The 16,077-nt window shown below is 33.8% G+C and overlaps 2 protein-coding genes across 2 annotated transcripts; one reads left to right on the forward strand and one right to left on the reverse strand.

Annotated features, from left to right (window-relative positions):
- Positions 1–299: 299 nt before the first annotated feature.
- LOC135128549 (uncharacterized) lies at positions 300–2,824 on the forward strand. The gene is made up of 2 exons (XM_064055421.1): positions 300–593; positions 649–2,824. The coding sequence occupies exon 2, from the start codon at positions 653–655 to the stop codon at positions 2,642–2,644; it is 1,992 nt and encodes a 663-aa protein (XP_063911491.1). The 5' UTR covers positions 300–593; positions 649–652; the 3' UTR covers positions 2,645–2,824.
- Positions 2,816–11,533, reverse strand: LOC135128554 (peptidyl-prolyl cis-trans isomerase-like). The gene is made up of 2 exons (XM_064055432.1): positions 11,321–11,533; positions 2,816–3,534 (listed from the first exon to the last, which is right to left on the reverse strand). Exons 1-2 carry the CDS (start codon positions 11,516–11,518, stop codon positions 3,109–3,111), a joined length of 624 nt encoding a protein of 207 aa, XP_063911502.1. The 5' UTR covers positions 11,519–11,533; the 3' UTR covers positions 2,816–3,108.
- Positions 11,534–16,077: the final 4,544 nt, after the last annotated feature.

Here is a 16,077-nt window from a genome sequence, read left to right on the forward strand (position 1 = left end):
TGTTGAGTATCTTTTGAGACGTCATCAAATGTTTGGAGCGGATAAATCCCAGCTTAATGTCTTACCAGGATGTCAGAAAGACTATCGAGAGAGCGTGTTCCACAAGGTCTAAAACATTGAAAAAAAAACTGACATCCAGCTTTAAAGCAGTTATATTTTTTTACTGAAAAGTAATTTTTGAATGTTTTATTCTTTTAAGTTTTCATTGAAATGTATATTGTGTTGCCTAGCCTACATTAAATTAATATTGTTAACCTCTACTTGTTTTAATATTTCTTCAACTCAAACTCAAATTTAACATGTTTGATTTGTGAATTGTGATAAATATATACAGGATGTTTCATAGGGCTGCAACCTTTTTAGAACCACCGAACTGTTTGATCGATATCGATCTCCTCCCATTTTCCCGCTCTCAAGATAACCTTAAATTTAAACTACCGCCAGATAAAAACACGACCGTTGGGCGGTTGCATCCTGTGGCTACATCTCACATCCTGGATAAGCTGCAAGTTTAAACCTCCGATATTCAAAAAAACTGGTATGTACTTAAAATTCTCAAACAGAACGTAATTAAAGAACACCAGAATCAACAGGTATGCTACAATAACCAATAAATTTTAGTCGTTATTATCCCCCGGTACTTTACAGAGTTATGGAGTACTCATCACTGATAACCGGCGACGCGTTGCTGAAATTAAAATGTGATTCATGCAGCAACTATTTATCATATTTTCCAATTTACGTTTCCAATGCTGACAAGAAAAATATCTGCGGCCGTTGTCCACACGTTGTGCAGGAAAATCATGTCCAAAACGAAATTTATGAAGCATTGGCACAATTTGTGAAGTTTCCTTGTCGTTACAAGAATGAAGGTTGTTCTGAAAGTATTCCACCACAGGACATTCCAGAGCATGAAAGGATATGTGACTTTCGCATAGTGAATTGTCCTACAAAACAGTTCACTGAATGTGACTGGGAAGAGGCTCGACCTAGCTGTTTAAATCATTGTCAGGATAAACATTTTGAACTGATGATTAAAAACTACTCATTCCAACTGGATTTGTCACAGTCTTATGATTGTACAAATTTGTTAGAACATGAGTCTTTGTTGTTTATTGTTAGGCAACAGTTTGATTCAACCAAGAACATGATTAAATTTTCACTGTGTCACATTGAATGTGAGGTTAACACAAATGAGTTTTCTTACGAATTGAGTTTTAAAACACCTCACCGGTCTGTTATAATTGAGGATTGTACAACTTCGTTCAATAACGAGAAGATAACGGAAATTTGTCTTGATTCGTTGAAGGAGAAAAAGGACACGACACTCGTAGTTGGAAATATCAAATTTAAGGATTGTGTTGTTCATGTTCCTGTTCCTGTTGAAGTGATATTTGAAGAGTTACTGACTCCGTTTACGTGCGTAACTTGTAATGAATTTGCACTGCCTCCAATATTTTGTCAAGATAACAATAGCCTGTGGGGGGAAGCACCAGTGATATGTTCTGAATGTAGGAATGGGCGGAAAAGTCTTTTTGGTGAGATAAATCCAATTGAAGGTACGAGAAATTTCGGTTTAGAGAGAATCGCAAATTTGTTAAATTTTCCATGTAAACATAGGAAAAATGGATGTATTTTTGTGTCAAAACCCCCCGCTATGGAATTGCATTTGCAGTCTTGTTTGTATGGTGATCATAATTGTCCTCTTCATGAATATTGTGATTGTAAGTGGAAGGGTATTGGAAAAAACATTGTGCAACATGTCTTAGATGTTCACAGTGATATGGTTTTACATAATGAATCCATAATTACTGAAAACATTGTAGACGTAGAAGTAAAAAATTCAGATAATGAAAATGTATCTAATGTTAGTACTGTTTCCACTAGTATCAATGCTGCAGTCTGTACAAGCAGTTCATCAATTTTTGCTACTCCTCTTCCATCTACTAACAGTACCACAACAGTATGCAGTTTTAGTACTGCACCCAGTTTTTGGTATGATGATGGTGCTAGTAGGGGTAAGGGTTCAATCTTTGACAACTCTTCCGCATTTGGTGATTTTTTTGGAGCCCCCACGATCACTGCCACGTTTGGCACTACTAGTGCTTTTGGTACTGTCACGTCTAATATTCCATTTGAAGTTCCTAAAAATTCAAAACCAGTTCCAGTATTTAATTTTGCTCCTAAAACTCCTTCAAAAACTCCTACTACTAAAAATACATCCAGTGCTATTTCTCAATCAAGTAATCGTCAACCCGTATTTCGCCGGCGACGAAGTACCCCAAAAGAAAATAACCCAACCGCCACCACTGATGATACATCAAGATTGCATCAGATACCTTCAAAATGTTACGTCATTAAATTTTCAAACCGTTTATTCCGCTTGAATTTTGCTGTAATTGATAAAAATTTCCAATGGACTGTACAAATGATCGGACCGTTCGAAAAGGGATTCATGTTCGAACTTGAAGTTGTAGATATGAATAATAAACGCAGCAGCTTGATCGCCAAACGACCATGCACATCTTTGAAAAAGAAAAAAGAACTGTTTGGAAAACACAACTGCTATTTTTTCCACGACCAAATAGCAAACCTTGTGTCTCAACAAATCGCGTTTAAAGTTCGCATTTATAAGGGTGTATGAAAATACGCTTGGGATATTTCCTACAGACACCATGGAGTTACCTTGGCACTTACCTTTTACATATTTTTCACACGTAATTACATGTATATAGTTAGTATATTTACGTAGCTTAAATTTTGACAATGTTTTTTATCACATGACACGTAGACAAGGGTTTAATAAAACAATTAACATGTTTAATGTGGTTTATTCATTGTTACATCATCCAATGCAGATCTGAAGTAGAAATATTATAAATGCAGACATTCACTAAACCTAGTTAGTGGCAAACAACTTTGACAAATTGATCACAAGTCCTACTGGAAACATTGTTTTTTAATACACGATACACCAATCTAGATGGAATGATAAGGACATCAGCAAAATTTAAACATGAAAAAGATTCAGTTAAAAGAAACGTCAAATATAGGTGTATCTGTAAACTTATAGGTAAATATTAAAAAAAAGTAACTGATTTTTAAAATTTACAATTGGCCACAATCGGCTACGACAACTTTTTTCGACGTTTTGCCCGACTGAGAGCCTAATGCCTCGATTTTCTTAACAACGTCCATGCCCTCGACAACGGTACCAAACACTACATGTCTGTTGTCCAACCAGGAAGTTTTTACGGTGGTGATGAAAAATTGGGATCCGTTGGTATCCGGACCGGCGTTCGCCATGGACAGCACACCGAAACCGGTGTGTTTTAGGGTGAAGTTTTCATCCGCGAACTTATTGCCGTAAATGGACTTGCCGCCGGTACCGTTGTGGTTGGTGAAGTCACCCCCTTGGCACATGAAATTCGGAATGACACGGTGGAATGTGGAACCCTTGTATCCGAATCCGTGTTCACCGGTGCACAAAGCACGGAAGTTTTCAGCGGTTTTGGGGACCACGTCATTTCGGAGCTACAATATTTGCAATCAATTAGAACACTTGTCATAGCAAAAAGCAAAAATATATATGTACTCTTCGTTTACTTGTTTGCAAAATCACCACTTCCATGTAAAGAATCAATTGTTCTCATATTGTACGCGGACAAGCATTTACGAACTCCGGAAACACGCATGTATAGCAGGAATTAGAGACGAACAATGCGGTAATTTCACAACTGGTGACGTTCGTTTTGTGTGGTGAAGGAACAGTCTTTTGAGCCTGCGGGAAAGTTAATTAATAAATTAAAATTATTTTTCATTACGGGACTTTCAACTTGAAAGCTATCAACGTGAGAATACTTTGATGGTCCTCGGGTAACGCCGTCGAACATTGTTTTAGGATTCGGGGTCTTTTAACTGCTAATTGCCAACATACCACGTGCCTTAAATAAGTCCAACTGAATACTTTAAAATGACAACTGGAATTTTAATATTGTGGTCCCGCTGCGTGCAGCGATCAGAACGCTATTTCCATGTTTAGTCCCATCCAGTGTTTGTGTAACTCGTGGCACGGTTCCGACAAGGTCCCTAACAAGACCTTGTTGCCTCAATCAAGCACTATAATTTCTTGAACTTCCTTCATGGTCGTAAAAGTTAACTACATGCTACAGCTGACTGCCACAGAATCCCACACTTGTTCGCGTGATGTCAAGTACGGAACTCTGTATGTAACATGATTCACCCAAGTTAACAATTTTTTATTTTTTCTTAATTTTTGACCAAGATTCTACGTTATCTGAACATAAAGTGCATCATGAATTTAATACACACTATTAAAGCTTCTTCATTTTTTGTTTACAGCTTTTCCAACGTAAAACATCTCCACAACAATTTTGCCACATACTCGTTATGTAAATTTATCTTGTGAAACACATTAATAAACTCCGTCATATTTTAACGCTACTATTTTAGATGCAGAACCATACATAGAAGATAAAAAATAGAAATTACCGGATACGCACTGGTACAACATTTGGTCATATAAAAAAGCGACAAAACAAAGTCGTACTGAAATTTGGCTTTAATAATGATTGTCTTACTAATGACGATAATATGAACAATTTATCAGGATTATGCTTCGCCAGATAAACACATATTTTGTACAACTAATTAATATCACCGTTTAAATGTCAAATAATTTAAAAAATGCAAGTTTGATGTGAACTGGTAAAATTTTATAACTAAGTATCTAGGATAGATTAGACAACATTGTGTTTCTATTTTTATCCAAGACTGGTATACATTTTTATTGACCTAACTTGGGCGCCAGAATGCTTTTCAACACGCTTTGTCTTTGAAACTTGATTTCATTATTTAGATACCAAAGCGGCAGTTATTGTGGGCATCTACGTAAATCTTTAAAAGTGATAAAAATAAATTTTATTACGAGGCTTGTTATAATCAAAATTTAGATACATCATAAAAAATAACACGAGAATTATTTATGGTACAGGTTAAACACCGACTATTCACGAGCGGAAATTCTTGAACAAAAGGCGCCGAGTCGATGAGTAAATTCTACGAATGGATAAAATCGCTTGATTCATATGCAACACACTTTCTTCTTCTATTTTTAATCCATAGTTGGTGATCACAACCAGGTTATAAGTCACCAATGTAGAAGAGTTATTCTAGGGTTTGTCAGGGTTCCAATTTAGGACCTTTATTGTTTCTGATTCTTACAAATGACTTGCAATGATCATTGATAATGATCCAAGATTATAATTATTGCAAACAATAATTATTATTAGTATAATAATTCACTGGGGCCATCCATATTTATCAATATTAATAAATACTGTACTATATAATACTATACAAAAAAATAATGTCAACATATAGCTATACATTTTAAATCGTATTTTGCTTCAGTTAGATTCTTCAATATTTTGTATGGGATTCGTATTATAATAGAAAATATTCACGTGTTTTAAATACCTACACTCATTATCAGTGTTCAAACTCTAGACCTCTTAATAAATACAGCTTCTTCGAAAAATGATAAAATCTGATTTTGCGAATTTTATTTTTTTCGAATAACCTCTATAAGTCATCGAGGTGGATTCATAAACCACAAATATAGGATTGCTATTTTATAAAATTTAAATAGTATTTAATACGCAAAATTTTTACTTGGAGATAATTAGACAAATTTTGGTTATCGTTTCGAAGATTATCTCCAATAAGACCGAGGCAGGCGACAGACACAGGAAACGGGAGATCTTTTTTTTTCTGGGAGTCATGAAATGTCGAGAAAACAATCGCCGAAATTCCTGAAGTAAAAAAGTTGCGTTTTATTTTGTTGGAAATATTTTATGGTAGTCAGTGTTTTTTATTTTGATTTAAACTGCATTTAAAAAGGGCGTATTGTGCATTATATTTTCGTAATTTGCAAAGTAAATTAAAAAAAAAAGAATTAATTTAAATCCGTGATTTAAAAATCATTTGACTTAAGTTTAAGTTGGTTTTGGAAAATTTATTTTTATTTTTTACGAATTTGAAAGTCTTAAGCGCCGCAGTTTTTTAAATTAATTTTGGGGGACTTTGGTTTTCTTATTTTTGGAAAATTCTGACCTGACTTGTTTTTGAGAAAATTTTGGAACATTTTTTTTTTTAATTTTAAAACAATCTTGAGGTTCTGGGTATTCCTGTTTGGAAAAAATTGGTCTTACCTTAGCAGGTACTAGCCCCGCCCACCCACCCTCGGTTTTCTTACAGGGTATTTCATATGCCAAAATCAATTTTATCTTAGCAGATATCAGCCCCGCCCATCCGCCCTCTCTTTCTTTAGGTTTCTCATTTGCCAAAATCAGTTTTATCTTACCAAGTACAATGACTAACTTTTACAAAAACTGATCAAAATTGTGAAACATTACGACCTAACTTACATGTACATGGCAGGAATTTTGAACACTTTCTCTAGTGTTTAGTTGGTTTTGCTTTAATGGATTTTTTTTTGTTGGTTTTGTTTTTGTTTATAATTTATCAATGTCTCTTTAAATGTTTTTTTGGTTTATTTATTAATATAAAATAACAAGTTGTATACAACAAATAAAAGGTGGATTTCAGTCACCATCGTACTAAGAAATCACAAAATAACTGGAGGTATTCGCGAAGAAAATTAAAAAAAAAAAAAACAACAAGAATTAATTTAAATCCGTGATTTAAAAAATCATTTGACTTAAGTTTAAGTTGGTTTTGGAAAATTTGTTACATCGGGTGTATGGAAAATGGCGGATTTTGAGCTTTTAGTGTTTTTATTTTGTACGAATTTGAAAGTCTGGAGTGCCGCAGAGTTTTTTTAAATTAATTTTGGGGGACTTTGGTTTTCTATTTTTGGAAAATTCTGACCTGACTTGTTGGGAAAATTTTGGAACTCATTTTTTTTTTTTTTAACAATCTTGAGGTTCTGGGTATTCCTGTTTGAAAAAAAATGATCTTATTTTAGCAGGTACTAGCCCCGCTCACCCACCCTCGGTTTTCTTACAGGGTATTTCATATGCCAAAATCAATTTTATCTTAGCAGGTATCAGCCCCGCCCACCCGCCCTCTCTTTCTTTAGGGTTTCTCATTTGCCAAAATCAGTTTTATCTTACCAAGTACAATGACTAACTTTTACAAAAAATGATCAAAATTGGGAAACATTACGACCTTACTTACACGGCAGGAATTTTGAACAATTTCTCTAGTGTTTAGTTGGTTTTGCTTTAATGGATTTTTCTTGTTGGTTTTGTTTTTGTTTATAATTTATAAATGTCTCATTAAATGTTTTTTTGGTTTATTTATTAATAAAAAATAACTTGTATACAATAAATAAAAGGTGGATTTCAGTCGCCATCGTACTAAATCAGAAAGTAACTGGAGGTATTCACGAAGAAAATTAAAAAAAAAAAAACAAGAATTAATTTAAATCCGTGATTGAAAAAATCATTTGACTTAAGTTTAAGTTGGTTTTGGAAAATTTGTTATATCGGGTGTATGGAAAATGGCGGATTTTGAGCTGTTAGTGTTTTTATTTTGTACGAATTTGAAAGTCTGGAGTGCCGCAGAGTTTTTTTAAATTAATTTTGGGGGACTTTGGTTTTCTATTTTTGGAAAATTCTGACCTGCTTGTTTTTGAGAAAATTTTGGAACTCTTTTTTTTTTATTTTAAAACAATCTTGAGGTTCTGGGTATTCCAGTTTGGAAAAAATTGGTCTTATTTTACCAGGTACTAGCCCCGCCCACCCACCCTCGGTTTTCTTATAGGGTATTTCATATGCCAAAATCAATAATATCTTAGCAAATATCAGCCCCGCCCACCCGCCCTCTCTTTCTTTAGGGTTTCTCATTTGCCAAAATCAGTTTTATCTTACCAAGTACAATGACTAACTTTTACAAAAAATGATCAAAATTGCGAAACATTACGACCTTACTTACATGTACACGGCAGGAATTTTGAACAATTTCTCCAATGTTTAGTTGGTTTGCTTTAATGGATTTTTCTTTTGTTGGTTTTGTTTTTGTTTATAATTTATAAATGTCTTATTAAATGTTTTTTTGGTTTATTTATTAATAAAAAATAACAACTTGTATACAATATATAAAAGGTGGATTTCAGTCACCATCGTACTAAGAAATCAGAAAATAACTGGAGGTATTCACGAAGAAAATTAAAAAAAAAAAGCAAGAATTAATTTAAATCCGTGATTTAAAAAATCATTTGACTTAAGTTTAAGTTGGTTTTGGAAAATTTGTTATATCGGGTGTATGGAAAATGGCGGATTTTGAGCTTTTAGTGTTTTTATTTTGTACGAATTTGAAAGTCTGGAGTGCCGCAAAGTTTTTTTAAATTAATTGTGGGGGACTTTGGTTTTCTATTTTTGGAAAATTCTGACCTGACTTGTTTTTGAGAAAATTTTGGAACTCATTTTTTTTTATTTTAAAACATCTTGAGGTTCTGGGTATTCCTGTTTGGAAAAAATTGATCTTATTTTAGCAGGTACTAGCCCCGTCCTCCCACTCTCTCTTTTCTTAGAGGATGTCATTTGCCAAAATTAGTCCTATCTAAGCAGGTAGTCGCCCCGCCCACCCACCCTCGCTTTTTTTACAGGGTATCTCATATGCCAAAATCAGTTTTATCTTACAAAATACGATGACTAACTTAAAAAAAAAAAACGATCAAAAATTGGCAACATTACAAGCTTACTTATATTCACAAGGCAGGAATTTTGAACATCTTCTGTAGTGTTTAGTTGGTTATGCTTTAATGGATTTTTGTTGTCGCTTTTGTTTTTGTTTAGAATTTATAAATGTCTCAATTTTTTTTTTTTGGTTTATTTATTAATAAAAAATAATAACTTGTATACAACAAATAAAAGGTGGATTTCACTCACCATCGTTACTAAGAAATCAGAAAATAACTGGAGGTACTCACGCATTAGGTGCATGCAGTGTTGCCAATTTTACTTGTATAAAATTACGTTTTTACATAACGTATTGAAGAGTTAATGCCCCATTTAAGACACCCGGTATACCGAGTTTTTAATAAAATGTGCCGCTTCCATGATGTAGATAACAAACTACCATTCGACCTGAATTATTGGTTGCCTATTTATTAGACACTAACACATTGAAACAGTTCAAGAAAGTAAGATTATTATTGACATTTGTGACAGACGACGACGAGTACCATCATCATCACAAAGAGGCGGCAAAATCACGAAATTTCAAAACCAATTTGATGTAACTACGATCACATGAGTATGTAAGATCAAAGATTTGTACTTTATTTTAGCGACGGGTGATCTTTGGGATGATGTAATAAAAGTTCGAGTATCCATTAAGGACAAATACCGATGACATTACATCTCTGACATCATCAACTAAAAATTTTCCTGATACAATGTAGTTCGCGTGAGAATTAAATCCACCTGTTCGGCATTTTTTAAATTTTATTTCTGCATTTTTATTTTTAATTTGACTTCCCGCCAGTTTTACAACGTTCAATAATTTAAATGTTATCCCACCATTGTGTGACTTTTGGCTTGTGGGTTGAATAAAACTGAGTTTCTCCTATGACTCATTCATGAAAATTGTAAGAAAGGTTGAAATAATTTGGGGAATATAAACTTGATTGATTTGTTTAAAGAAGTTACCAACAATATTTCTACAGCTGTCTTCAAGATTTTAAATTCGGATTTACTAAAAAAAAAAAGAAAGTGTCATCTAAAAACGTGAACAGTTATAAATGAAACAGAACACCCTACATATACATTGAAAGATTTAAAATTTAAAAATTGAAATAGGTGAAACTAGAGTAGTAACGAAAATTACTAGCGTATTGATCAATGGTGACAACACGACAATTCGTAATTTATGCTATTCTCTGTAGATTACAAAGTTTTCAGAGCGTTACACCGGCGATCGTTTGCGAGCGAACGGTGTTTCTTTTCTTTTATTATTTTAGTATAATGGGACTTGTTATCAACCCGCTACAGTCTGTCATCAATTTTTTAACCTCACAAAATTGAAATCCCAACGATGACACTGACAAATTTGTAACATGACAAGTAGGAAATTTTGGAAATTTACTTTGTAGATTTATATGACTTTCTCTTGACTACATTTAAAACATTTGTTTAAAAATGTGCCACTTTATAGATTGCTGACTACAACGTGTTTCCACTGTTATCTCGCTTAACCTACGTTGACTTTTATGCGGCCAAGATACGATATCGAGAGAGAGATAGAATGCATCACCGTGTATTCTGTTTAAAGGAAAATAGCTTTTACTAATTTTCTAAAAGAAAGTGTGTTCGGCACTTTTGATAATTCGAGACCGCTTATTGAATATAATTTAAAATGTTTGAACTGGTCGTAACGAATGTTTTAGGTGCAAAATCCTGTTGGTGAGAGGTGAAATCATATGTAAAAAAAACAATGAAGTCATTGTTACCATGCCTTGAATTTGCACATTTATTGTAAATCTCTACAAAGCATGCCAATTAAAATGGAGTGCGTTGCTAGTGCTACTTCTGTTAAGGAAAAATTAAAAAAAAAAATAGCGGCAACGTTGCAACAGGACACGACTTTTTCAGTGTGTTGTATATTCATTTAGTGCCACACATCTTCAGAACGTTATACAATTGAATACGTCACTGTTTACCAATCGTTTTATTCTTTAAGTGGCGATTCTGTAATTTGCTTTTTCCATTCTCCGCAATTTACTTCACCGTGAATCATAGCCTGACTCCATCGTTCTAACCGCCTCCGAATTAAAATGAATGTGATTGTCTCACGATAACCAGCTCACCATGTCGGCCACCGAGTACATAACGAGATAATTCGCGAAATGCAGGAGCTAATCAATTTGGCACGTCGGAAAATTACCACTTACACCGCGAACGCGGGGGCGGCGGAATCCCGCCTCCGGCCTTTCGCCGCTTATCTATTGTTACCGAAGCCCTATTTTGGCGTGGAGGTCCGCTAATTGCCCAAAATAAGCCCGGAATGCAACAAAAGGCGTCGGGAGGGGGACGCCCAACGTACGCCCATGAGCACGCCGCGGAAAGCCGGCCGAAACGGCGGAAAGCCGTGGGAAAGGCGAGGAAATCGCCCAACGCTCCACGTGAAGGCAAAGGTGAAGGTCAGGAGTGGAATTTTCCCGAAGGAAAGGCTTTGCCGGCAGCCGGCACCGGTGACTTGCAAACAAGCATGGTGGATGTCAATCGCCTAACGACTATATATATCGCAGGAAAAACGTGCTTTTCGCGCTTACCTCGATCACAATCCTGCCGAGGGGCTGATTGTCGGCAGACATGTCGAAAAATACTCTTGGGAGACCCATTTTCTTGCACAAATTCCTGACGAGGAGCGAAGACGACAATAGCGGACTAACGGTGCACTGGATCGCGAATGCGCCTTTACACGACGAGGAGAGAGAACCGGCACGACGAGAAAGAACGAAGAGGGCCATGTTGACGGAAGTACGGTGGGAGTCGATGCACGAACTGTATGGGGTTTCCGGTGGCGGGGTTTCCGCGGATATAAAAACGGATTTGCGTGCAGGGACGGCGGGAATTTTACATTATTTATTATTTTGCGAGAAGGAGACTGCAGTTGGCACTATTTTTGGGTTAAAGCCAAGGCGCGAAAGACCGCTCGTTTGAATTTTTATGCAGCTTCCTCTCGCACCAGACAGGCGCGGATTTCAAGTTGCGCCATAAAATAAATCGATGCTTTTGAAAAGAAAAAAGAATAATGGCAATTTCATCAGAATGTGTAATCGTGGTAAGTCAGAAGGAAGCATCCTGTTTCCAGGGAGCGGAGCAAGCACTTGAAAGCAAATACGCTGAAAAGGGGTTGTTTTAAAGAATTCCAAATGTAAGGCATTTAAATTCTTGACAACAATAAATTAGCTTAAAGTATTGCTTGAACTAGGCTTTTTAACGTGGTTTAAGAATTCACTCAGTCCAACATTATAACAAATTAATTTATCCCATTTGCTACGTCACAACTTTGTTAGTTTAATTTAAGAAATTATTCTAAATATTTTTTTCAAATAGAAGGTTGATTATATAACACACTCACTCACTGCCTCCCAAAATCAGTGTTTGATATCAGTTTGTAGGGGATTTTCTCTTTTAATACCAATCTACCTGATAATGGTTATTTGGAATATCTGAGATATAATTTAGTCCCTTCTTTATTCTTTGATGATCAAATTTCTCAATGTTGAAGAGCTACAAATGTGGTTGCAACTTGCAACACAATGGTGCTCCTCCTCATTGGCACTATTTTGATAATATTTTTCTAAATAGATTGTTTAGATGATATAGATCCGTTGAAAAACAGCTAGATCTGCCGATTTAGTACCATTAGTTTCTTCTTGCATGGTTCATTTAGCCGAGACTATCGGTATATCAGATCCCGGATACTAATCTATACGATTAGTATAGACACAGAAGACTTTCTTAATAGTTGTTATGTCGAGGGGCAATCAAAAACACGATCAAAGAAAGACAAGATTTCTGAAGATTTGTCTTTGATCGTTGCATATTCAAGTCAAATATTCAATTAACGGTAATCTAGCAAAGACTAAGCTTCAAAAATCAATGATAAATCCTAATTAGCTATTTATATTCAGATTCAGGGCACTACTGCATATTTATTATATGGAAAAAATAAGTAAAAAGTTGTAGTCAAACAACAATCATTCCTCAAAAATAAAAAAGTACAGAATTTTGAAATTTACCATGTTGTCAAAACTATTTTTCAGCATCCTTTACCACCATGTTTTCATTAGCATTATTTACGTATTTCTTGCCATAAAATTCGCCATTAAAATTATGCAGTAATGCTCTGAATCATCCTGTGTACACAGAGAAGCTGCATAAGTGATTAAGACTGCTTACGCTTAATTACTAATTGTAAACTAATCATTCTTCTTAAATAACCTTTTAATTAGGGTTGATTATATTTTAATAGCTTGAATTGTGTTTTATACCGTTAAAGAAAAAGTTTTATTTGAATAAGTTCCTAATAATTTGTATTTACTAGAGATGTACCGACTGTAGGTCTGGCCGACTAACCGACTAGCCGATTATTCGGTCAGTAAAAACCGACTAGTCGGCCGACTGTTCGGCTTTGCTAAAACCGGTTTATAAATGCGACAGACAGTGTGTTCTTTTTCTATTTCTCTGACTATCTTAAAAATTTGTTTTATTTTAATAAAAGGAATAACTAAAGTTCCTTCGTTTCCAAAAAATGTGTTAAATTTGCTTGGATAATTTTAACATTTAATTTTTTTTTTTTGTAACTCAGTACAAAAATAAAGAATAACACAATTTATGGCCATTTTATACAATATTTTAACTGAGATTAAGTTGATCGCGCATTTAACAAGGCCATTAGCGACGTCTCATTGGCGTAGAGTCGGTCACATGGTACTTTAACGCGGGGTTAAAAATTAAATTGCAATTAAATATTTAATTGAGGTTCTGTAAACTGGGTTTAATTGTTTATATACTTACTATTTTAATTTTAATAAAAAAAGCCGACCGATCGGCTGTTTTGCCGACCAGTCGCCGACTGCCAGCCGACGATGAAAAACAGCCTGAATAGTCGGCTTATCCGACCGGTCGGCCACTAGTTGGTACATCCCTAGTATTTACATAACTGATAGAACTGAAAACTCATCTTCTAACATTCACTAGGTATATGTATACAGGTGAGTCACTAATAAGCGCACGGTCCTCGATATCTCATTAATTATTAAAAATAGAAAAAAACTTAGTCTAAAGTTGAAAAGTTCTTTGAGAACCAATTACTAACATTATTTTCAATTATACAGAGTGTTCTCTTCTGTTCAAGGCGTAACACACAACTTAGTTTTTAGCTGAAACATCATATAAATATTTCTAATATTTTGATTGACCTCAGTTTACTTTTGAAAATGTGACGTTCCAATTTTCCTGATACTTTTTAGCAATGAAAGGATTCCAAAAAAAAAAAATCGTAATAGCGTTATTTTTAAAGTTTGTCTTACAATATTTTCTGGAAGGATAAATAAAGGTACCCGCTTTGTTGCGGCATCAATTAAATCAAATTTTAATATACAGAGTGTTTATAAAAAAATTCTACATCCTTCGAATTTTCAAGTATGTATATATATTAATTTTTTTTGTTTTTCAATATTTTATTGCTGTATCTTAATCTGTTTTTCCTCATTTTCCAATACGTCGATGTTTGTCTTAAAAAAGTAAAAACCGCAGTAACTATCTACTTTAAATATAGAAAGTACTCAGCAAACAAGAATGAGAACAAAAAATAGAATAAGATGCAGTAATAAAATATATTTGAAAAAACTGATTTTAAAAATAAATTGTGGTTATAAAGCTTAAGAACAGGTCAATTGAAATACGTTGCTTCATTAAAAAAAAAACTACGTTGTGTGTTACGTCTTAAAAACAAAAAGTTCTGTATCATTGAAAATAATTCTAAAATATAGTCCACAAAGAACCGTACAACTTTGGTATTTGACCTTTTTTTTCTACTAATTAATAAGATATTGACGAACAAGCGCTTAGTGATTCACTCTGTATGTTATTAAAATTAAACTGATTAAATTAAAAATTATTCCTTCATTCCACCAAAAAACTGATAAGAGCTTTCTCCACCTGTGGTTTAATAATAATAATCTTTAGTGTTCTGAAAAATAAAATTAGACAATCAAACTTTATAAATTCATTAAAAAAGTATAGACCACGGATTTCATTAAAATTTTCATGTTCAAAAACTTCTTCAAAAAATCGATTAACTCATCTAAAAAATGTACGAAATAAATACATATAAGATTGAAAAATAATACTCTGACTTTCCATGTTTTTTGTAATATGGTAACAAGTTCCTTTAAGAAATCTATTAACTATGAGTTCCTATATTTTATTAGTATGATAAATAACGCTGTAAGAAATATTACACTTGAAAAATAAATTTTAATAGAATATTATTTTGCAAGAAGTTCTAACGTCATTCTAAACAAAATTGGTAACCGATTTTTTGTTAAAAAAATGTTCTAGCATACAAATGTTATTTGTTATGATTCAAGGATATGGAAAGTTCTATGGAAATAACTTATTTTGAATATCCCATTTTTTGTATATAATTTTACTGATTTGACTGGATTGTCGTACCAACAGTAATTATTGTTTTATAATGTTTGTAAAATAATCACAATTAAAATACATATTTTAAACTCTTAAAAAGTTCTTTGCTTGAAGTTAAATTATTTTAAATTAACTTGATGTTATACATAGTCTATTCAATTTTTTATGTTATTGTGTCTAAATATAACCGTTTTTAGTTAACTAAAGAAGTCTATGGACTAAATCATACTTTCTAGAAATTGTCTATAAAATTATTGTCAGATTTTCTCCAAACCCGTAAACCGGTGAAATGTTCAATGTTGACGACCAAAAACTTGAAGTAACTTGCAGAACTGTCATATTGTGACAAAAATACCTACTTAGTTTATAGTTATACAAACCATTCAAAATTAAACCGATCCAAAGCATCCATGTAAATCAAATAAAAGTAATCCACGATAAATTAAGGAATTTGTCACTTTTGTTTTTCGACACACACAAGAAATGTTCACAATTAATCTCGCATTCGTGATTATTAGTTTTGCTGTTTTTTTACTCAAGAACGATAGTTTTTAGTAAAAAATGTGAAAAAGAAATGAAAAAAAGAAGCGGGAAAACAAACTTTTCCTTAAACTACGTTAGAGTGGGTCATTCTTGCAACAGATTACAAAATATGTAGTTGCTCAGACTTTATGGACTCTTTTTATGTTGTTACAATTTGTTAGTGAAATACGGTCCAGTCTATATACCTATTATGTTGGTGTGGAAAATCAAAATTAATCTTGGTGTATTTTCAAATCAGCCGCCTACAGTTCATCCAATCAGAAGCCAGACTTTCAGATGCGCATTGCGTACAAGCAACAAATCAGAACCCGGCAGATGCGTCAAA

Source organism: Zophobas morio, unplaced genomic scaffold (assembly GCF_036711695.1).
Source record: "Zophobas morio isolate AGI-343-1 ecotype UQ-CSIRO unplaced genomic scaffold, CSIRO_AGI_Zmor_V1 ptg000014l, whole genome shotgun sequence".
In the NCBI taxonomy this organism is placed as follows: Eukaryota; Metazoa; Arthropoda; class Insecta; order Coleoptera; family Tenebrionidae; genus Zophobas; species Zophobas morio.

Excerpts from the sequence above, each read along its gene's own strand:
- LOC135128549 (XM_064055421.1), top strand. The coding sequence starts at position 653 with ATGGAGTACTCATCACTGATAACCGGCGACGCGTTGCTGAAATTAAAA.
- LOC135128554 (XM_064055432.1), bottom strand. The coding sequence starts at position 11,518 with ATGGCCCTCTTCGTTCTTTCTCGTCGTGCCGGTTCTCTCTCCTCGTCG. Across the intron at positions 3,535-11,320 it reads TCGGCAGGATTGTGATCGAG|CTCCGAAATGACGTGGTCCC; the intron begins GTAAGCGCGAAA and ends CAAATATTGTAG.